This window comes from Carcharhinus amblyrhynchos, chromosome 2 (genome assembly GCF_965287045.1).
Source record: "Carcharhinus amblyrhynchos chromosome 2, sCarAmb.v2.hapA, whole genome shotgun sequence".
Lineage (NCBI taxonomy): Eukaryota > Metazoa > Chordata > Chondrichthyes > Carcharhiniformes > Carcharhinidae > Carcharhinus > Carcharhinus amblyrhynchos.
The window spans coordinates 74,747,552-74,771,322 of record NC_137325.1 but is presented as its reverse complement, the minus strand read 5'-3'; the positions used below and the strand labels follow the sequence as shown (position 1 = coordinate 74,771,322).

At 42.6% G+C, this 23,771-nt stretch overlaps 1 protein-coding gene across 1 annotated transcript in view; it reads right to left on the bottom strand.

Annotated features, from left to right (window-relative positions):
- Positions 1 to 23,771, bottom strand: part of LOC145355412 (thrombospondin type-1 domain-containing protein 7A-like) — a 429,239-nt gene that overhangs the window by 99,353 nt on the left and 306,115 nt on the right. Inside the window, exons 10-11 of the mRNA XM_080207485.1 lie at positions 22,846 to 22,978; positions 7,674 to 7,777 (exon numbers count right to left, since the gene is read on the bottom strand). Of these exons, the coding sequence (XP_080063611.1) occupies positions 7,674 to 7,777; positions 22,846 to 22,978 (237 nt within the window). The remainder of the gene's footprint in view (positions 1 to 7,673; positions 7,778 to 22,845; positions 22,979 to 23,771) is intronic.

Sequence of the window (23,771 nt, the reverse complement as noted above, 5' to 3'; positions counted from 1 at the left end):
AATTAAAAATACACCCTCTCCTAATTCTTAACTTTTGCTTTCATAAAGTGCACATAACTTGAATTTTATCAGGCAATACTAAGCTTTTCCTCCACATCAAAAGTCTTCATGCTGGCTCTGTCATTGAGAGGTCCTCATTGTCATACTGACTTCAGCAAAATATGCCCTATAAACAAGAACATCCCACACTTTTTTGAACAGAAAACTATTGTTTTCGTAATAGAATTACAGGACATCCTGTGTTTCTTTTAAACTAAATCAATTTGTAGGGCAACGGGAATTTACCAGGCAACCCATTTTTAATTTTCCACAGATCGCAATGCCACTTTTAAAAAGCCTGGTCTAAAACATTCAATTCCAGGCGGCATTTTTGCAATCTCATTTAGGTTAAGGAAAGTAACCAAAGGTTTGTGGTTGGTTTTGATTTTAAATCTTAATCCCATGACATAATTCGAGAGCTTCTCATGCACCCATGTAGCTGTTAATGCTTCTTTCTAAATGGTTGCATACCTTTTCTCTGTGCCCATGAGAGAGCTTGCGGTATCATAAACTAGCCTTCTTTGTCCATCCTATTGAACCTGAAACATGACTGTGCCAAAGTCCGCAGCTACAATTGTTGGCAGCCCTGGAGAGTAATGCATTAGAATTTTTGCTGAAATCAGGAGATTTTTGATCTTGTCAAAGGTATTTTGCTGCTTCATATTCCAGCACCATTGTTGACCTTGTCTCAACAGCTATCACAACGGCTCATTGATTTCCGTCAACTTTTATAGAAACTTGCCTACTTGATTGACCGTCCCAAGGAATCTGTGTAATTCTGTAATCTTTTTAGTTTGTGGCAATCCTTTAATGTCCTTGTTTTTTTGCAGGTTGACATTACTTCCCAAATCTTGAATAATGTGGCCAAAGAATTTTATCATAGGCTTTGCATTTTTTGCATTTTTTTAAAATGTCAAATCTCTTTTCTTGAGAACAGCTCTCATTCAACAGTCTTCTCCAAATCAACTCACTGTGCAGCAAGCAAAGGGAGAATAGAAACAACAGCACCTGTGACAGAACTGAGCAGATCTCTTGAATTAAGAACCAAGACCTTAACTATATGCTAAACTGCAACCATATAAACATTGCCAACTTTAAGTTGCAATACAAACCTGCAAGCATTTCCTTTAATTCAGCAACAGTCTTTAGAGATCAATCAGCCAGCCTAATGGGGGCTCATTCCTGATGCTAAACACATTTTTATTGGTGTATGATTAAAAGAAGCTGAAAGGAGGCCACCCCAATGAAGCTGACAGTCTCCCCATAGGAACAGGGCCTCTGCCTTCCTGTCAGCAAGTGCCAAATCATTGCTGTTCCTGCCTATATGCTGTGGCTTCTCTCCTGAAATCTACTGCCTCAATTTTACCATCTTTCATGCCTCCAAGTCCATCTCCAAAGGGCTGGGAAAATCCTGGCCATAGTATACATGAAATGAATTGAATTGGCTCAAGAGAATGTAGATGACAAACTGTAAGTAATAATAGATTTGTCACTTTCAATGCAAGGGTAATGTGGAAAAGCAATTGGTACTAAAGTCAGAACAGTGGCTACAGAGGTTATGTTGAAACTTTTATGATTGCTAGTCGATCCTCACATGGGGTATCACATACACGATAATACGGTTACAGACATACAGTGCGCAGTGTGTATGTAACAAGATTGATCAAAATATAAAGGAGATGATCCATGAGGATAGATTAAAGAAGTTTGACCCATGGTTAATGGAGTTGATAGGAGCTCTTTACAAAGTTATAGATTGTATTGATAAGGCAAAGCACTACTCTAAGGTAGTTCTATTCAATGGAAATGTCCAATTTGATTTAGGAAAATCGTTCTAGTCAAAGGATGAACATTTTTATTGGGAACGTCCCCTGCAATTGTCTGGATTACCTGCTAAAATGGGGCAATAAGGTAACAGGTGGAAGAGAGATGGAACAAGACCAAAATGAGAGTCTCACTAATTAAAAAAGTTTTGGGTCCTGGTGGGATGGGGATTTGGAAAAGAATAGTAGGAGGGCTGAAGAGAGGGAGGAGTTTTATAGTGTTAGATTAATGATTTAAAACTTAGCAGAAAGAAGAAATGGACCTGAATTAGACTAGGAAAATGTTAACAATAAATTGCAAAAATGAACTCCCTTCAGAGAAAAGAAACTGGAAACAAAATGTGTCTAAAGTGATGAAGGAAATGTCAAAATTTTGAACCGTAGCATCACCTAGTGGTAACCACCAGAAAATGTATGTAAACATAAACCTATTCAATAGTGGTTTTATGACAAAGAAAATATGATTAACAATTATGTATTCAGAATGGAATAAAAATCCATTTCCAACAGAAATCTCACACAATTGTAAATGTCAAAAGGGTGTGGATTTTTTTGACACTGGTCCATAAGGAATGTCATGGGTACTGGGGGTACTGATTTTAATAATATTAGTCAACCTCCTGCAGTATTGCAAATAGGTATTGCAGAACAGTTTGGATTTTTCCACTTCAGTAGAATTAATGCATGCACAGTGGAGTTATGGGATGGTGAGAAGGGGGAAGAGGATGACTGAAATGGAGGTAAGTGAAGAAAGAATGGAAATAGAGTTGAGGGGAGAGGAGAGAGGATGAAGACAGCAGGGTTAATTTTGACTTTGAACAATTGCATAAACTGGTGAGACTGAATCAGTTCCCTGCTTTAAATCTCTCCTGATTTTCAATTCTTCCTAAGTCATAGTAGATGCTTTGGTTCTCCCTGTAGCAGTATGGCCGAGATTAACAATGCAGTGAAGTGCTGTATGTTTAAATACTTCACAAGTATTCCCCTAAGCTATGTGAAATAAATCGCATAGATCTGAAAATAATCACAGTCAGAACAAATGACTTATAAGCAGTTTGCCTGAGATAAAACATGCAACAATATTTGTTTCAAGCAGTTGTTATGAAACGCATATTTATGGGAACTGAAGAGTTTCACAGGGCAGGAAGCTGGGTGGTAAAAATCCAGCTAGTGCTGAACAGGAAATACATTTTCTTGGACGACATATTCACAGCTTACACTCTCATATAAACAGCACCCTTAGCAACTGTTGTTTACAACAGAAGGGAAGCATTGAAAATAATTTCTAAGTCTTTGTGTCACACCAGACTCTGACGTATGATAATGTGCAAAATCTTCCAAGTGATCTTGCTTGTTCCGGATTTCTCATGGGAACATTTGATTTTATGTCAATTTGCTTTGGCAAGATTATCTACATCCAGTCTGCTTTCTTCCTCCCCTTGTTACATTTTCTTTCCAATTTTCCACCTCGTTTCCTCCCCCTCATGTTGGGTTAATGAAGGGTGAATTAACCTCTACAATCTTACACACTTTTCATGGGCCCTCTTCGATAGCAAGCAACAAGACTATTCAACTGTGAGGCCATCATTCATCTGTCCAATTTGTTTCTAAATCAGCGTGAGAGAGGATGTATGTGCATTGACTAGCAAAATCTCTGGACAAAACCTAGGAGTGAGAACCACGGCAGCAAAGAAAGAGGACATCTGACCCTTCATGAATGTGCTGGTACTAACTCTTCAACTGGTACCTCTATTCCTATATATTAACTAGAAAACCACCAAAGGCTGACTCTGTTGTTATGTCACTATTAGGATAACAGTAGCAGTTAACTCGCATTTTATGGTGGATAAGCCAAGAGAAGTCAAACTCTGAACTGATAAAATCCAGTACTGGAAGAGAAAGAGAGATGCAGATAAATAATATTTAAATTTAAATTTAATTTCATTTGAGAATTTTTAAATTATCTGTTCACATGTCAGTAACTATGCTAAGACCATATTTATTACTCATTTCTAATTGCCTTAACAAGTGATTATTTGCTTTTCAAAGAGCTATAAGGGTCAACTATGTAATGTGGAATAGAGTTACATGCTGGTCAGGCTGGATGGGAGTGACATGTTCTGTTCTTTGAAAGACACGAGTTTCACAACTTATGATATAGAACATAGGACATAGAAAAACTACAGCACAAACAGGCCCTTTGGCCCATACGTTGTGACGATGATATCCATACCTACTAGGCTTACCTATAAACCCTCAATTCTATTAAGTTCCATGTACTCATCCAGAAGTCTCTTGAAAGACCCTATCAAATTTGCCTCCACCACCACCAACGGCAGCCGATTCCACTCACCCACCGCCCTCTGAGTGAAAAACTTACCCCTGATATCTCCTCTGTACCGACTCCCCAGCACCTTAAACCTGTGTCCTCTCATAGCAACCATTCCAGCCCTTGGAAATAGCCTCTGAGAATCCACCCGATCTATACCTCTCAACATCTTATACACTTCTATCAGATCACCTCTCATCCTTCGTCTCTCTAAGGAGAAAAGACCAAGCTCCCTCAACCTATCCCCATAAGGCATGCCACCCAATCCAGACAACATCCTTGTAAATCTCCTCTGCACCCTTTCAATAGCTTCCACATCCTTCCTGTTAAGAGGGACCAGAACTGAGCGCAGTATTCCAAGAGAGGTCTGACTAGGATCCTACACAGTTGCAGCATTATCTCCCAACTCCTAAACTCAATCCCTCGATTGATGAAGGCCAGTACACCATATGCCTTCTTAACCACATTCTCTACCTGTGAGGCCGATTTAAGAGTCCTGTGGACCCGGACCCCAAGGCCCTTCTGATCCTCTACGCTGCTAAGAGTCTTACCCTTGACATTATACTCCTTCAGCCCATTTGACCTGCCAAAATGGACCACTACACATTTATCTGGGATGAACTCCATCTGCCACTTCTCCGCCCAGCCTTGCATCCTATCTATGTCATGCTGCAACCTCTGGCACCTCTCCAAGCTATCTACAATACCACCAACCTTCGTATTAGGATATTATATATTAGGATTTGAATTTGTGATCCTTGGTTTAATCCTGGAGTCCTACAACCATTATAAAATAAAAGAGGCAGCCAGACCACTTGTGAGGATGGAAGTTCTACACAGACTGAAGGGATACTGATTTAACTTAGTGCCTGGAAAGACTAATGAAGTGAAGACCAAAAATGCTTGGGGCAAAGTTAACCACTGCTGCCTCACAGTGCCAGAGAACAGGGTTTGATTCTGATGACTGACTGTGGAATTTGCATATTCTCCCTGTGTCCGTGTGGGCTTCCTCCTACAGTCCAAAAATGTGCAGATTAGGTGGATTGGCTATGCTAAATTGCCCCTTAGTGTCCAAAAATGTGCAGGTTAGGGGGATTAGCCATGGAAAATGTGGGGGGTTACAGGGATAGAGTGGAGGGAAGGGCTTGGGTGGGATGCTCTTTCAGAGAGTTTGTGCAGACTCGATGGGCCAAATAGCCTCTTTCTGCACCATAGGGATTCTATGGTTCTATGGGTTGGAAGGCCATTTGTGGAGAGAAGGGATTGGTGATAAGATCTGGGAAGTAGCATCAAGACAGTTCCCTAACACAGTCATGTTGTGTGGAATTTTCCCAGTGACAGACTGCTAGGCAGATGGGCTTCTTGCTCCAAAGAGGTGGACAACTGACTGGCATTCTTAAGGGCCATTTTACTCGGGATGCCAGCAAGAAAGACAACTACAGTGGCCCCAGCAATTCCACCTGGAGGGAGCTTCTCTTAGGCCCTTGAACATTATCTGCCTCAACAGTGTTGACCTCTCCTTGTGGCACTGCTGAGGCCTCTGAACCTGGTAAAAAGTCTGACAACACCAGGTGTTTACGCCAGTCCAACGCCGGCATACCCACAACATGGCCTCTGAACCTGTCAGCCATGCTTATTTGAACAGTGGGTTGACAAAAGGTCAATAAAAAGACTGACTGCAGTAAAATCACCAAACCAGTTATGCTGGACCCTGCTTTTCGTCACAACATCGCAGTCCCAAAACTGTCAATAAAATTCAGTTCTTGGAGTCAGACGGGTAATTGGAGTGTGTCAGCAAAGCTGAGACCAGCAAACACATTATGACCAGATGATCAAACCTAGGATCTTCCACTCAGTATAACATTATACTCATTTGGCAAGCACAGCAGCATTCCGCTCTTTTTAAAATTTGTCATGAAAATCACAATTCCCTTTCATTACCTTCTGGGATCTGGACAAATGAATGACTACAAAAGAATAAAGAACAGTACAGTGCAAGAACAGGCCCACCAAGTCTGTGCTGACACAGGTGCTTCTCTATTCAAATATTTTCTTGCTTCCATATCTTTCTATTCCCTGCCTATTCACGTATCTATCCAGATGTCTCTTGAACGTTGTTATAGAATCTTCCACCACCTCCTCTGGCAGCATGTTCCAGACTTTACCATCCTCTCACTCTCAACCTATGCCCCCGAGTAATTGACTTGTCAATCCTGGGAAAAAAACTCTGACTATCCACTCTATCCAAGCCTGTCATGATCTAGTAAACCTTTATCAGGTCCCCACTCATCCTCCAAAGCTCTAATGAAAACAATCCAAGTTTGTTCAACCTCTCTTCATAGTCCACATCCTCCAAAACAGGCAACATCCCGATAAATCTCTTCTGCACCTTTTCCAATGCATCAACATCCTTCTGGTAGTGAGGCAACCCGAATTGTACACAAAACTCCAAATGAGAAATAACCAAAGTGTTATACAGCTACAACATGATTTTCCAATCCTTATACTCCACACCCCGACTGATGAAGGTCAGAATGCTATACGCTAGTTTAATACAAAAGACTAGTTTGGTATGAAATTGTAAGTTGCATCTCAGTTGCATCTAGATAGGCGTATATTTTAGCACAAGACAATTTTTGGAATATTAATCACAATCTTTTATTCAACATTCAATCAACATAAGATATAAAACAAATTACCCAAGTATGCTGCAGTTTACATATTTCTTGGATATGTTGATGAAAGACTACACACCACCAGGCTTTCCCTGTCATGGAATGTGGCACAAAACACCCAGTGCATATGTAATGAGTTTGGGGATGGAAGATTTTCTCTTTGTGGTGGAAAACACTCTACATTCCCACCCCACCACGGGACCTAGAATTCCGCCCATGACTACATTCAAAATATTACAAAATATTTCTAGAATTGTAACCTCGTACACATTTATTAGTGCAGCTGATAATCGCTTTATGTTAAAAAAGTCAACATTTTGGAATCAGTATCTTGTCCACTGACAGTGAGTAATCAATTTTAAATAATTGATAGTGACTGTAAAAGCAGAGCCATTTACAAGTTAGACTGGTGTTCAGTAGTTTCTTAGTGCACTGAAAAGATATATGTAAAACTTGTAAAATGTGTCAATTTGTATCTTTGCATTGGCAAACTAGTTTAATTTTAAGAGTCTCCTCGAAGGGCTGCAAATAGGGACAGATATTAGAAATTTGGAACATTGATTAATTAATTCTGAGATGTGCCCAATTTTGTGGATGGTTCTAATTGAAGCACTTCTTTTTAAACCATTGTAAAAGATTATGGAAACTCAATTTGCATTGAACATCATTTGTGCTGAAATCCCATGATTTTTGCAATGGGTTGGCAGATTTTAGCTAATTGCATTGAAATAAACAGCACAATCCAACAGAAACACCTGCTGCAGATGTTTAACACGTGACAAGGATGCCATAGAGAAGTAAACTAACCTCTAGTTTGAAGTCCTGGACCACAGGTTTCATGTGCCCCAGGGCTGTCCTGACGGATATTCCAAGGTACTAATTGACATCGGCGCCACTTGTGTGTTTTCCACCTATTGGAAAGAATGCAAAATTAAATTTTACAATTTTTTAAAAAGAATTATGAAAATAAGTTGCATTCATTCTTTTCCACCATATTTATATTTTCCTCATCATTCCTCACAATGCATTCTCTTCCAGGTGAAGGATAGGAGAATTGTAAGATTTGCCGCAAGACTTTCAGCCAAGTGAGGATACATAAGGTTGATCTTAGATTGCTAGGAAAATGAAACAAAAAAATTGATATCAGGAAAATGTTCTTCATGCAAAGTTTGCAAATAGAATAGAGTAGTAGAGGCAAAAATCTTGCAATTGCTGAGAAAATAATAGGGTACTGCAGTTTTTGAAATAGCTGTGGGACCTGAACTAATGATGGAAGAGAAAGAGTTAACAACATTCTTCCCCTTCTCCCACCCACTTATTGAATCCTACCACAATATTGAGCTTAATAAGTTCTGCAAGGCTGAGGGTTTTGGTCTCTCATTCAACCTCAGCAAGATTAAAATTCTCCACCACCCCTCCCCTGGACAAGCACCTACACCTCCAGTTATTTTTATTGTTGGGGAGACTAGAAGTCATTGGGCAACTTCCTTCATCAAAGAGTCACCATTCCAGAGGAGATCCAGCATGGAATCAGCTGTATTGGCACAGCCTTTCAAAAAACTGAATGATCGAATCCTCAACTGCATCGGCTTGCCACAGCAACATATCCCACATGGCTATTACTTAGGACATGTAGTTAAGATTAGCTAATGTTGAAAAAGATCAACTTCCTTAAGAAATGCATATCTTTATTCCATCAGGAAATAAACTATAGTCATACGGGGGTCATCATTTTCCTGCTATTCTTGTGAAATTGTATTAGATTAATTCAAAATTAATTCAAGGGTGAATTAGTATTCTTAAAAAAACATTATTTGTACATCGTCAAATGGTATGGAGCCTTGCAAGTTACAGTTCATTGTTATGATACCAACAAAATAATATTTAGGGATAATATTCTGCCATATCATAACAATGAACCGTGACTTGCAAGGCTCCATGCCATTTGGCGATGTACAAATAATGTTTTTTTAAAGAATACTAATTCACCCTTGCATGAATTTTGAATTAGTCTAATAAAATTTCACAATAGCAGGAAAATTATGACCCCCATGTGACTATAATTTGTTTTCTGATGGAATAAAGATATGAATTCTTTAAGGAAATTGATCTTTTTCAACATTAGCTAAATCTTAATTACACGTCTTGAATAATAATCATGTGGGATATGTTGCTGTGGCAAACTGATATGGATTACATTACAACTCCAATTTTTGCTGACAAATTTGTCAAAACGCCAATGGGACTTAAATATGCCCCTGTTATTGATATGAGAGTGCAATGTTTCTACTGCCGTGCAGTCCATTGAAGAAAGATACAAATAAACGTGCAGGAAGGGAACGGCGATGATTATGGGGGATTTCAATCTACATATTGATTGGTCAACCCATGTTGGACGCGGTGGGCTCAAGGAGGAGTTCTTGGGGTGCTGCCGGGATAGTTTCCTTGAACAGTGTGTGTTGGAGCCGACGAGGGAGCGAGCTATCTTGCATCTGGTGTTATGTAATGAGGTGGGTAGAATTAGGGACCTTGTGTGAACGATCCTCTTGGGGAGAGTGATCATTGTATGGTGGAGTTTCTGGTGCAGATGGAGGAGGAGAAAGTGGGTTCCTGGACACGCGTCCTTTGTTTGAACAGAGGGGAGTACGGTAGGATGAGAGAAGAATTGGCGAATGTTGACTGGGGGAGCGCATTGGAAGGTAGGTCTGCTGAGGAGCAGTGGAGGATCTTTAAGGAGGTCTTTCTTGGTGCTCAGCAGAAATTTATTCCGATGGTTAAAAAGGACTGTAGGAGGAGAGGTAATAAGCTGTGGATAACGAAGGAGGTGAAGGAAAGTGTTAAATTAAAAGCGGAGGCGTTTAGAGTAGCTAAGTGTAGTGGGCGAGAAGAGGATTGGGAGAGGTTTAAATGTCAACAAAGGTTGACAAAAAAGTTGATAAAGAAGGGTAGGAGAAACTATGAAGCTGGGCTAGCGCTTAATATAAAAAAGGATAGCAAGAGGTTTTATAAATATATAAAAAGGAAGAGGCTGGCTAGGGTGAACGTTGGACCCTTAGAGGATGAGAGGGGGGACTTAGTGGTAGGGGATAGGGAAATGGCTGAGGTCTTGAATAACTTTTTTGTTTCGGTCTTCACGGAGGAGGACGTGAATAATTTGCTGGGTGTTAGCGATGGAAAGGTGGTAGGACTGGAGGGTCTCAATGACATTATTGTTACTAAAGAGGCGGTGCTCGACAGACTGGAGGGACTGATTGTGGACAAGTCCCCAGGACCGGATGGAACACTCAAAGGGTGGTGAATCTCTGGAATTCTCTGCCCGTTGAAGTGGTGGAGGCTGCCTCACTAAATATTTTTAAGACGCGGGTTGATGGGTTTTTGATAAGCGAGGGGATTAAGGGTTATGGGGAGAGGGCGGGAATGTGGAACTGAGCCACGACAGATCAGCCATGATCTTATTGAATGGCGGGGCAGGCTCGAAGGGCTAGATGGCCTACTCCTGCTCCTATTTCTTATGTTCTTATGTAAACTTTAGAAGCTCGTGTATTAATGTCACATAGTGGGTTAGATTTTGACTATGCAAAAATGCACAAAATTTAATAGCAAATTGCAACCTTGTTTTACAGCACTCTAGATTTTATTTTTGTTCAAATGATCTTAAGAAAGAGGTAATAGGGAGTGCCAATTTGCTATCACCTGATTTACATTACAGTCAAAAGCTATCCCACTGAGGTTTTATCCCAAAGTTAGTCTCCTTCACCATGTTGCAATCTTGTATAAACATTGTGCATAACTAAAAATAAAACAATTTTCATTAACTGATTTTTTTTTTGAAGAACATTCTCATTCAATAAAGAAGGGTTTCTGTTCTTGAAGTTATACATTCTATTATCCTTTTTCAAAGAGATTTGTACCCAAGGAGTGATCAATTAACCCTACTCTTAGTAATTTACAGATTAGATTTAACATTCTCTGATCTTTGCCATCAAATTCTTCTTCAAACTGGGAATCCTAGAATCATAGAATCATAAACATAGACCATACGACCCATCATAACTGTGCCAGCTCTTTGAAAGAACTATTCAATTAAATGCACTCTGCTTGTATACCTGCAATTATTTCCTTAAATATTTAACATATTTCCTTTTGAACAAAATTATTCAAACTGTTTCCATCACCCTACCAGGCAATGCATTTCAGATTGCAAAATTTACTGTATGAAATAATTCTCCTTATCTTTCCTTGTGTTCTTCTACCAATGACTTTTTTTGTCTTATAGTCACCAATGCCCTGCAAGTCTGCCAGTGGAAACCATTTCTCCTTGTATATTCCAAAAAAACCCTTATAATACTGAACAACTCTATCAAGTTGCCTTCTTTTTCTTTGTTCCTAGTTTCTTTACCCTCCCACATAACTGAAGTTCTTCATCTCTGTTACAGGAGTTGAGCAAATCTCTTCCGCATTCTTGATATCCTTCTTAAAATGTGGTGCCCAGAATTGAACACAATACCCCCAGTGCCACCTACTTAATAATTTATAAAGGTTTTGCTTTTGTACTGTGTGGGGACAATTCCGAGCCCGCATTAGCCGTCAATGTAAATGGTGACGCGAGTCCAAAATCTGGCAAGAGTCGGGAAATTAGATTCTTGCAAGCAAGATCTTGTTTCCTGATTTTCCCTGTCCCTCACTGCCGACGTAATGAGGTTTCCATCCAGAAAGGGTGGGAACTCATTTCAATGCATTTTAATAAATCTCAGTGGGAGTGGGCAGAACTTTCCCACAATTTGTCAGCGTCATGTTCAGATTGTAAGCTGAAGTGTATTGCTCCAGATGCACAGCTGAGTTTTCAGACCAGTGCACAGAGAATCTGGGGCCATGATTTGTACCATCACTCCGGCAGGATAGGGCCTAATACAGCTGACAAGACTGGTTCCACAGAGATCAGGGCACTATCCTTAAAGAGGCACTCCGATCTACGCAGTCATTAAATATCCCCACACCCCATCCCCACAGTCATCCCAGCCCCAAGGAAACAGAGGATCGACCCACTCCCCCCCCCACCTCCCCCACCACCCCCCATAACCATCAGGACAAACCCACTGCCTGCACCATGCAAGTACTGGGTGTATTCCATACCCACCACCACCACAGAACTACCATAGGCCCCTACCATCACATAATTATTGAGGCATGACCCCCCCCCCGCCCCATTCACAAGCTTCATCCTTTCACGCACCCCCCTCAACACATGAGGGGAACCCCTGAACACCCTTGCCAGGAGCTCACACCTGGCAGTGCGCACGTGGCGTGGGTCAAGCATGTCCATGATCTCCCCTCCCCCCACCTTGGGAGCCCCGGTGGATTCCCAAGCTGTTGCAAACTTTGCTGATGTGACATCACATCAGGTCAGTGAGTTATGATTATTCAGTGATGGGGGATCATGTGGCTGGGAAGCTCTTTGATAATTCTGAAATCCATTAAAATTTTTTGAAATGAACAGGAATCTTGTTACAAGATCAGCGAGGGTCGGAGGAAAATCGGGAAATGAGATCTAGCCAGAGAGAATCCCATTTCCTGACTCTTGTGGGTCCGTGTTGCCATTTACAAAACTTGGGTGGTGGTGGGGATCTGCCCAGGTACTTGTCAGCGTCATGTTCAGATTGTAAGCTGAAGTGTATTGCTCCAGATGCACAGCTGAGTTTTCAGACCAGTGCACAGAGAATCTGGGGCCATGGTTTGTACCGTCACTCCGGCAGGATAGGGCCTAATACAGCTGACAAGACTGGTTCCACAGAGATCAGGGCACTATCCTTAAAGAGGCACTCCGATCTACGCAGTCATTAAATATCCCCACACCCCATCCCCACAGTCATCCCAGCCCCAAGGAATGATGAGGGTTGGGGGCATTCTTCATGTGCTTAGCCGGATGGAAGCTTAATAGCAGTACAGATCTGGACACCCTTTAACAATGGCACCTACTTTTCTGGCTCTGCCATCCCACTAGAGTGATGGTGCTAATGATGCCCACAGATTTTCCGTGCACTGAGTGCCAGAAAATCTGGTCTGAAAACTCAGGTGTGCATTTGGAGAGGTGCACGCCAGTTTTCAGTCAGAACTCAACACTGCCAGATTCTGTTAAAATACCATCCTATTCCTCTATTTATAAAGCACAGGATCCCGTATGCCTTTTTTTAACACCTTTCTCAACTTAACACAGTAGGTAGTCTCTCAACACCAGATTAAAGTCCAACAGAATTTATTTGGTATCATGAGCTTTTGGAGTGCTGCTCCTTCATCAGGTCAGTCACTCACCAGATGAAGGAATAATGCTCCAAAAGCTTGTGCTACCAGATAAACCTGCTGGACTTTAGCCTGGTGTTGTGAAACTACTTACTGTGCCTACCCCAGTCCAACGCCGGCAACGCCACATCATTTCTCAACTTGTGCAGCAACAAAAAAAATTGTGAGTTCACATAAACAAATCCTTAAAAACTGGCAGGGCAAGTTGTCTTCAAAATTTCATATTTTGATTTTTACATTCTAAAGCAACTAATATTTATTTACAATTAGCAAAATGAACACTGATTTTTATAATATATAAACAGAAATACAACAAGGTGGTCTGTATGGGGTCATTAACTTCAAGAACATTCTCTGATCAATGATTCTAAATTGTGTAAACATAAGCTGGATCCTGGCATTGTGAATTCAATTAGGTTTGTCTCGTACTACTTCCTTTATAAGTGCATCCTTGTTTAATATATATTATCCCTCGCTCCAGAAGCAAAACCTGAACAAATATCATAATTCAAAATAGCTCCGGGTTTGCCTTTACAGTTAAGTAGGACTGATATTTTTAATAGCACAAAAACAAATGAACATGTATTTGTACTGAGAACCAAAGAATGATTTGTCTTTCATTAGAACAAGACAGATGGCTGGTTTATTGAATTTCATGGAGAAGGAAATAAGAATTAGAAGCCAAATAATGTTCTGGCCTTGGAATGAGTTATGACATGTCCTCATTATCATGGGGAACTGATAAGAGCTTTTGTCACAAAATTACTTTGACAGCAGTCCTCCATTTATCTCAAATGCATAGTCTTAAAAGTGGCTAGCATCTTCAATATGCAGCTTGCAAGTCTCCCTTCTTGCTCACAATACAAATTCATAGAACTAGTTGCATTTTGTTGTATAGGTAACTGACACATTGGTCCCCATATTATCAGGGAAGTGGGGAAGGAATGAGAGTTGGAGGCAATAATGAATGTTTTACAAGAAACCCAGACATATGGGTTTCACCCTGTAGATAACTGCAGGGTGATGTTTCCAATTTGTCCATCATAGCTTTCCTGCCCAACAGCCTTGTTTGTCTGGCAGAAATGTTGTAGCCAAGGGTCAGAAAGCAAGTGGGCAGGGAGGGAGTGCTTAAGGTTGGATATTATTGCAGATGGGTGGATAAGATGGTAGTCACAGGAACTGATTGTCCATTGTGGGAGCAGTGAGAATGGGAAGTTAGATGGAGATTGTTGGGGTGTGGAGGTTGAGGGGAGTCAGCAAATATGGAATAGGAAGTTTGTTGGGATGGGTAGAAATAATGCTGTTTCTCTTGGTCCACAAGCAGTGCTGTAAATGAACTTATCCTATGGATTCAGCCTTTCTCGCCTCAGTTCAACTAGCTGGACATGCCTCTAACTTGAAAGTATTGTCATTCATGAATCAATCAATGTAGATCCAGTCTGTAACTTCAATAGTAGAAGTACATATTTTTTCTTGTCAGCAACCATGACTTGTTTTTATTAGTTCGTAGGATGTGGGAATCACTAGTAAGGCATATATTTATTGCCCATCCCTAATTCCCCTTGATGGTGTCGGTTAACTTCTAGAAGTACAATGGTATAGGTATACTTAAAATACTGTTGTGATGGGAATTCCATGATCTTGACCCAGTGGCCATGAAGGAATATGATCCAGTTCCAAGTCAAGATTATGTATAACTTGGAGGGGAATTTGTAGATGGTGGCACACCTGCTGCTCTTCATCTTTTATGTACCATTTTTGCAATGTGCTGTTGAGGAAGCTTTGGTGTGGTGTATCTTGTGGATAGTGTATACTGCAGCCAAGGTACATTAATATCTAAGATGGTGGATGGAGTGAAAATCACTCTGCTGCTTTCTTTTGCATGGTGTTAAGCTCATGAAATGTTACTGACTTGCACTTATCCAGGCAAGTGGAGAGTATTTCATCACAGGTGAGCTATTCAACACAGAACACTCAGCCCCTTATCTGTTGTTGTAGCAACAGTACTTAAAAGGAAGGCCCAGATACATTTTTTGTCAATGATGTTTCCCAGGATATTGATGGTGGGGTAACCATGTTGATAATATCCTTGAATGTCAAGGGGAAGTGTTAAATTCTGTCTGTTGGAAATGTGATGTGAATGTTACTTACCACTTATCAGCCAAAGTCTCAATGTTGTCAGTTTCTTGCTTCATATGAGTTTGAAATATTTCATTATCTGAGAAACTGAAAGGGGCTATATTCAGCAAACATCCTCAATTCTGACTTGACAATGAGGGGAAAGTCACTGATGAAGCAGCTGAAAATGGTTGGGCCTAGCAACTCCTGCTCAATTGTCTTCGGGCTATGTTTGACTTCCAACTATCACAACCATCTTCCATTGTACTAGATATAAGAACATAAGAACATAAGAAATAGGAGCAGGAGTAGGCCATCTAGCCCTTCGAGCCTGCCCCGCCATTCAATAAGATCATGGCTGATCTGTCGTGTCTCAGTTCCACATTCCCGCCCTCTCCCCATAACCCTTAATCCCCTTGCTTATCAAAAACCCATCAACCCGCGTCTTAAAAATACTTAGCGAGGCAGCCTCCACCACCTCAACGGGCAGAGAATTCCACAGATTCACCACCCTTTGAGTGAAGAAGTTCCTCCTCAACTCCATTCTAAACCGCCCCCCCCACTTTATCTTGAGGCTGTGCCCCCTAGTCCTACTCTCCTTTCTGAGCGGGAAGAGTCTCTCCACCTCTATCCTATCCATCCCATTCATCATCTTATATGTCTCAATGAGATCTCCCCTCACTCTTCTAAACTCTAACGAGTACAAGCCTAGTTTATTCAGCCTCTCCTCATAGCTCAACCCCCTCAACTCCGGTATCAGCCTAGTAAACCTCCTCTGCACTCCCTCCAAGGCCAAAATATCCTTGCGCAAGTACGGCGACCAAAACTGCACACAGTACTCCAGCTGCGGCCTCACCAATGCCCTATACAGCCACAGCAAGACCTCCCTACTTTTATATTCAATCCCCCTCGCTATGAAGGCCAGCATCCCATTCGCCTTCCTGACCACCTGCTGCACCTGCAGGCTGGGTTTTTGCGGCTTATGCACAAGGACCCCGAGGTCCCTCTGCACCGTCGCCTGCTGCAGTTTTTCGCCACGTAAGTAATAGTCCTTCCTACCATTATTCCTAACAAAGTGGACCACCTCACACTTGCCAACATTAAATTCCATTTGCCAGTTCCTGGCCCATTCGCCCAGCCTATCTAGATCCTTCTGAAGACTCTCCACACCCTCTGCGCAATTTGCCGTTCCACCAATCTTGGTGTCATCAGCAAATTTCGACACCATACACTCGGTTCCCTCCTCCAGATCATCTATATAAATGGTAAATAGCTGAGGCCCCAGCACCGACCCCTGGGACACTCCACTAGTCACCAACCGCTAATCCGAATAGCACCCATTAACCCCCACTCTCTGCCTCCTATTTGACAACCAATCCTCTATCCATGCTAACACCCTACCCCCAACTCCATGCCCCCTTACCTTCTGCAATAACCTCTTGTGAGGTACCTTGTCAAACGCCTTCTGAAAATCAAGAAAGACCACATCCACCGGCTCTCCTCTATCCACCGCCCTAGACACATCCTCATAGAACTCCAATAAATTTGTCAGACACGACTTCCCCTTAATGAAACCGTGCTGCGTCTGCTCTATCAAGCAATTCCCCTCAAGATGCCTCGCTATTTCCTCCTTGATGACGGATTCTAACATTTTACCTACAACAGACGTTAAACTAACCGGCCTATAATTCCCTGCCTTTTGCCTGCCACCCTTCTTAAACAATGGCGTAACATTAGCCGCTTTCCAATCTTCTGGCACTTCCCCGGAATCCAGCGACGTTTGGAAAATAACCACCAAGGCATCCACTATCACCTCCGCCATTTCTTTCAGAACCCTCGGATGCATTCCATCCAGTCCTGGGGACTTGTCCACAATCAGTCCCTCCAGTCTGTCGGGCACCGCCTCTCTTGTAACAATAATGTCATTGAGACCCTCCAGTCCTACCACCTTTCCATCGCTAACACCCGGCAAATTATTCACGTCTTCCTCCGTGAAGACCGAAACAAAAAAGTTATTCAAGATCTCAGCCATTTCCCCATCCCCTACCACTAAGTCCCCCTTCTCATCCTCTAAAGGTCCAACGTTCACCCTAGCCAGCCTCTTCCTTTTTATATATTTATAAAACCTCTTGCTATCCTTTTTTATATTAAGCGCTAGCCCAGCTTCATAGTTTCTCCTACCCTTCTTTATCAACTTCTTTGTCAATCTTTGTTGACATTTAAACCTCTCCCAATCCTCTTTTCGCCCACTATACTTAGCTACTCCAAACGCCTCAGCTTTTAATTTAACACTTTCCTTCACCTCCTTCGTTATCCACAGCTTATTACCTCTCCTCCTACGGTCCTTTTTAACCAACGGAATAAATTTCTGCTGAGCACCAAGAAAGATCTCCTTAAAGATCCTGCACTGCTCCTCAGCAGACCTACCTTCCAACGCGTTCCCCCAGTCCACATTCGCCAATTCTTCTCTCATCCTACCGTACTCCCCTCTGTTCAAACAAAGGATGTGTGTCCGGGAACCCACTTTCTCCTCCTCCATCTGCACAAGAAACTCCACCATACAATGATCACTCTCCCCAAGAGGATCCTTCACCGCAAGGTCCCTAATTCTACCCGACTCATTACATAACACCAGATGCAAGATAGCTCGCTCCCTCATCGGCTCCAGCACACACTGTTCAAGGAAACTATCCCGGCAGCATTCCAAGAACTCCTCCTCGAGCCCACCGCGTCCAACATGGGTCGACCAATCAATATGCAGATCGAAATCTCCCATAACTACGGCCGTCCCATTCCTGCACGCCGCACTTATTTGCGCGTTAACAGCCCGCCCCACCTCCAGATCATTATTCGGGGGCCTATAGACGACACCCACCAGCGTCTTCCTCCCTTTGCTGTTCCTAATCTCCACCCACAACGATTCCACGTTCTGCTCTTTGGTTCCTATATCATCCCTTGCTACCACCCTGATGCTATCCTTAATCAGCAGAGCTACGCCCCCTCCTTTTTCCTCTTGCCTATCCTTCCTAAACACTTGATACCCCTGAACATTCAGCTCCCAGTCCCTGTCACCTTGCAGCCACGTCTCTGTAATGGCCACCAGATCATATCCGTTTGTGCTGGTCTGCGCCACCAGCTCATCTGCTTTATTCCGAATGCTTCATGCATTCAGATAAAGTGCCTTCATCCCAGCCTTCACCTGGACCCTATTTGCCAGAACGCCACCAACCATACTCACGCCCCCTACTCCCTTTATTATTGGGACATCCTCGGCCTCTTCCCTTACCTGTACCGTCTCCTTAACTTTTGACCCCGTAATGTCACCTACCCTCGCACCCTCCCCCACCCCCCAAATTAGTTTAAAGCCCTGTCTACAGTCCTATTTACACGATTCGCCAGGACTCTGGTCCCAGCACGGTTCAGACCAACCCTATCCTGCCCGAACAGGTCCCACCTACCCCAATACTGATGCCAATGCCCCATAAATTCAAACCCATTCCTCCCACACCAATCCCTGAGCCACCCATTCACTTCTTAATCTTATCAACCTTACGCCCGTCTGCACTCGGTTCAGGCAGTAGCCCAGAGATAACCACCTTGTCGGTTCTACTTTTTAATTCCATCCCCAGCTTTTCATACTCCCTCCCCAGATCCTCAGTTTGCATTTTGCCTACGTCGTTGGCACCCACATGTACCACAACGACCGGATTCTCACCCTTCCATTCCAGGTTCCTCTGCAGCCCAGATGCGACATCCCGGACCCGAGCACCAGGCAGACAACACACCCTTCTGTGCACTTTGTCATTGTGACAAAGGACAGTGTCAATACCCTTAACCTCACTATCCCCAATTACTACTACGTTCCTTTTCACCTTCTCTTTGCCTATGTCCTGCTGCATCACTGTACTGTGTGCAGTTTGCTCACCGACCTCACCTCCCTCGTCCTCGTCCACACTGGAAGCAAGAACCTCAAACCTGTTATGCAGAATGAGAGGCTGAGGCCTCCACTCCCCACCCCCCTTCCTCCGCTCCCCACCCCCCTCTTGTTCCTGACCGTTAGAGTTAGCCAGTCTAGGGGGGGTGGATGTCACTTGCACCCCATTGACAATGGCACCCTCTCTCCCCCTGATGAGCCTCAGTGTCTGTAGCTCAGAGGCCAGCTCGTCTACCTAGAGCTGGAGCTCCTCCAGCAACCTGCACTTACTGCAGACATGGTCACTGGGAAGGACCCTGGGGTCCACCAGCTCCCACATCATACAGAAACAACACATCACATGCCCCTCCATTATTCACTGTAGTAATATTGAAAATTTCCACACGAACTTACCTGGCCCTTTTTCTCCCAAGCCCTTTTGATCCTAAGCCCTAATAGCTCACTCTGCTTCCCACTCGCTCCGCTGCCTGCTCCGACGCTGCCCGCTGTCTACACCAGGCCTCCTTTTAACCCTGGCGCTGTTTTAAAGCCTGCTCCCCCACAACTCCCTGCAATCCACTCCCTTAGAATTCTTAAAGCGGTAAATACAAAAAGCCCGCAAAAATGCTTTTAAATGATTTAAACAGTTCTACGAAGTAAGTTCTTACTACAAAAGTGCTTTAAACTTATTTAAACAGGTTTTTAACAGGTAATTTCTTATCTGTCTCTCTGCTCCTTCACTCGTCTGCTCCAGCAAACAATGGATCCTAGGCTTTGAAGACATCCTCCCAATCTCATTGGTTTCAATTTTATTTGGGCTCTTTGCTGCTATATTTGGTCATATGCCGCCTTGATGTAAAGGGCAGTCACTCTTTGCTTATCTCTGAAATTTAGCTACTTTGTCCATGTTGGGACCAAGGCTGTAATTCAGCCTGGAGTCAAGTGGTTCTGGCAGAACCCAAACTCAGCATCGTAAGCAGGTCATTGGTGAGTAAGTACTCCTTGATTACTGTATCAATGACACTACAAATCACTTTTTTAATGATTGAGAGTAAACTTGAAGAGATTGGATTTGACCTGCTTTTTGGGGGCAAGACATTTCTGTGCAATTTTCTATTTTGTCATATGGATGCCAATGTTGTAGCTATACTGCAAGCTATACTTGTGTGGTGTGGTGTTTCCGGGGACCACAACACACCACACAACCCTGCCACAGCAACCTCTGCAAGACATGCCGGATCATCTGCATGGATGACATCATCTCACGTGAGAACACCATCCACCAGGTACACGGCACATACTTTTGCAACTCGGCCAACATTATCTACCTAATATGCTGCAGGAAAGGATGTCCTGAAGCACGGTACACTGGGGAGACCATATAGACGCTATGACAATGGATGAATGAACATCACTCAACAATCACCAGGCAAGACTGTTCCCTTCCTGTTGGCGAACACTTTAGCAGTCACAGGCATTCGGCCTCTGATCTTTGGTAAGCGTTCTCCAAGGCGGCCTTCACGACACACAGCAGCACAGAGTCACTGAGCAGAGACTGATAGTTAAGTTCCGCACACATGAGGACAGCCTCAACTGGAATCTTGGGTTCATGTCGTACTATCTGTAACCCCCATGACTTGCCTGGGCTTGCAAAATCTCACTTACTGTCCTGTCTGGAGACAATACACATCTCTTTATGCCTAATGCTATCTCCAATCACACTGTCTGCTTCTTTAAGACTTGAATAGCAGGTTAGCTGTAAAGACTTGCATTCTATCAGTATTTTGTAAACTGTGTGTGACTTTATATGCCCTTCTCTGATCAGAACCTTCCACACACCTGATGAAGGAACAGCTTTTCTGAAAGCTTGTGGGTTTACTATCAAATAAGCTGGTTGGCCTTTAACCTGGTGTTGTGAGACTTCTTACTGTGTTTATCCCAGTCCAATGCCGCATCTCTACATTGATCAAAGACAGAGGGTAGCAGTGGAAGGGTACATTTCTGAATGGAGGGCTGTGACAAATGGTGTTCCTCGTGGATTACTGCTGGGATCTTTTCTGTTTATAACATATATAAATGATTTGGAGAAAAATGTAACTGGATTGATTAGTAAGTTTGCAGACAACATAAAGGTTGGTGGATTTGTGGATAGCGATGAGGACCATCACAGGATACATTAGAACATAGATCAGTTGGAGACTTGGCAGAGAGAAGACAGATGGAGTTTAATCTGGACAAATGTGAGGTAATGCATTTTGGAAGGTCTAATACAGATAGGAAATATACAGTAAATGGCAAAACCCTTAGGAGTATTGATAGGCAAAGGGATCTGGGTGTGCAGATACACAGGTCACTGAAAGTGGCAATGCAGGTGGAGATGGTAGTCAAGAAGGCATACGGCATGTTTGCCTTCATCGGCCGGGGTATTGAGTTTAAAAATTGGCAAGTCATGTTGATGCTTTATAGAACCTTACCGAGGCCACACTTGGAATATAGTGTTCAATTCTGGTCACCACACTACCAGAAGGATGCGGAGGCTTTGGAGAAGGTACAGAAAAGATTTACCAGGACGTTGCCTGGAATGGAGGGCATTAGCTATGAGGAGAGGTTGGAGAAATTTGGTTTGTTCTCACTGGAGTGACAGAGGTTGAGGGGAGACCTGATAGAAGTCTACAACATTATGAGAGGCATGTACAGAGTGGATAGTCAGAAGCTTTTTCCCAGGGTGGAAGAGTCAATTACTAAGGGGCATAGGTTTAAGATGTGAGGGGAAAGTTTTAAAAGAAATGTATGAGGTGGGTGCCTGGATCTCGCTGCTGGGGGAGATAGTGGAAGTGGATATGGTAGTGACTTTTAAGGGGCGTCTTGATAAGTAAATGAATGAGATGGGAATAGGGGGATATGGTCCCCAGAAAGGTAGGGGGTTTTAGTTAAGTCAGGCAGCATGGTCAGTGCAGGATTGGAGGACCGAAGGGCCTGTTCCTGTGCTGTAATTTTCTTTGTTCTATGTTCTATTACAACTGGGATACTTTCAGTGCTCATGCCTTTGCTGTATCCAATACACTCAGCTGTTTTCTTGGTATCATGTGGAGTGAATCAAATTGGCTGAAGACTGACATCTGTGGTGGCTGGGGTTTCAGAACAAGACTGAGGTGGATCATATTTTCAGTCAGTACTTTTGGCTGAAGATAGTTGCAAATGCCTTGTCTTTTTCATCAGGTACTGGACTGCCATCATTGAGCATGAAGATGTTCTCCTCTTGCTACTTGTCTCCCTAGAAAGTGTTGGTAGATATTTCAGCATTGTTTTACTGCAGTTGGCATTCTTTTGGTAATAGGGCTATCCTCCACGTGAAAACACAAATTGCTGAGTCTCAGCGGGTTATTTCAGCACACAGTTGAGGCAAATTCTATCCTAATTGCACATCCAGCACTTCCAACAGAGGGAACTAATAGAATATGGAATTCCTGCTGATTTCTCCATTTTCTTGTTTGTCAGTCTTGTGGTGTACTCCCTGCTTTGGCTGAGTTCAGAATGGAATAGGAATCAAAGCAAATCATTATTTGGGGGTGTTTTAAATGCTTTAAAAGTATTAACTTTTGAATGTAAACTACAGAGAAATTTGTGCGAATTGAAAAAAATGAGTCTGACCTGTAATTATTGCAGACAGGAGGAGTTTCACAGTCCTTCTCCTCAAAGAGTGTGTCAGGACAATCTCGTCCTCCATTTGATGGCAACTGAATGATGACACGATGACGGGATTGTTTTGTTTTACTATCATCTCCTGGAAGTAATGAAACATTACAATGGTTAATAAACAACACTTGTATGAGAATTTATGAGACACTTGCTTGCAGATTGTCACTTTCAACAGCAGCATATGTATTGGGTTATGATTGAGAAAGTAAAGGAAAAATGATTTTACTAGAGAGAACTCAGATTTAAGATCATGATCAAAAGAACCAGAGGGATACCTCGTATCTATTCTTTAGCTTCTGGGACTTGTTTTCTTCCCATTACTCTATTGTTCTGCTTTTCTGCTTCTGGCAGAGCTGTGAGAATTGCCCCCTCTCTCACTACCAAGCTGCAACTGTCTTGGGTCCAGTTAAAACTAAACTCAAAAGGTCTTTCTAACCTAGAGGTGGCTCCTGATTGATAACCAATAGCTCAATCTTTCTTCACACTTTGTTTTTCACATCGTAAACTCTCTAAACACAATGCAGACACAGTTTGAAATGAAACCAAAAAGCCATATAAGCAAACATCTTTACTTAACATGAACTTAACTAGAGCTTTATCCTTTCTTACACCAAAAGGCTCAATTAAACTCACTTAAATCTATATGCTGTTTTTAACATCCAACAATGCAAACATAGATTACCTAAAATTACCTCTGCTTCCTGGCAGGTGCATCTTGATGTGTGGTTCATTTTCAATTAACATGCCTCATCAAGTGCACCACAAGCTTCAGCCACTGCTCAATAATATTATCATCCCTTCATTAACCTACCAACAATGTGTCAATCACAACTCATACCTAATACTCATACTTAATATTCATAGGTTCACCTCATCCT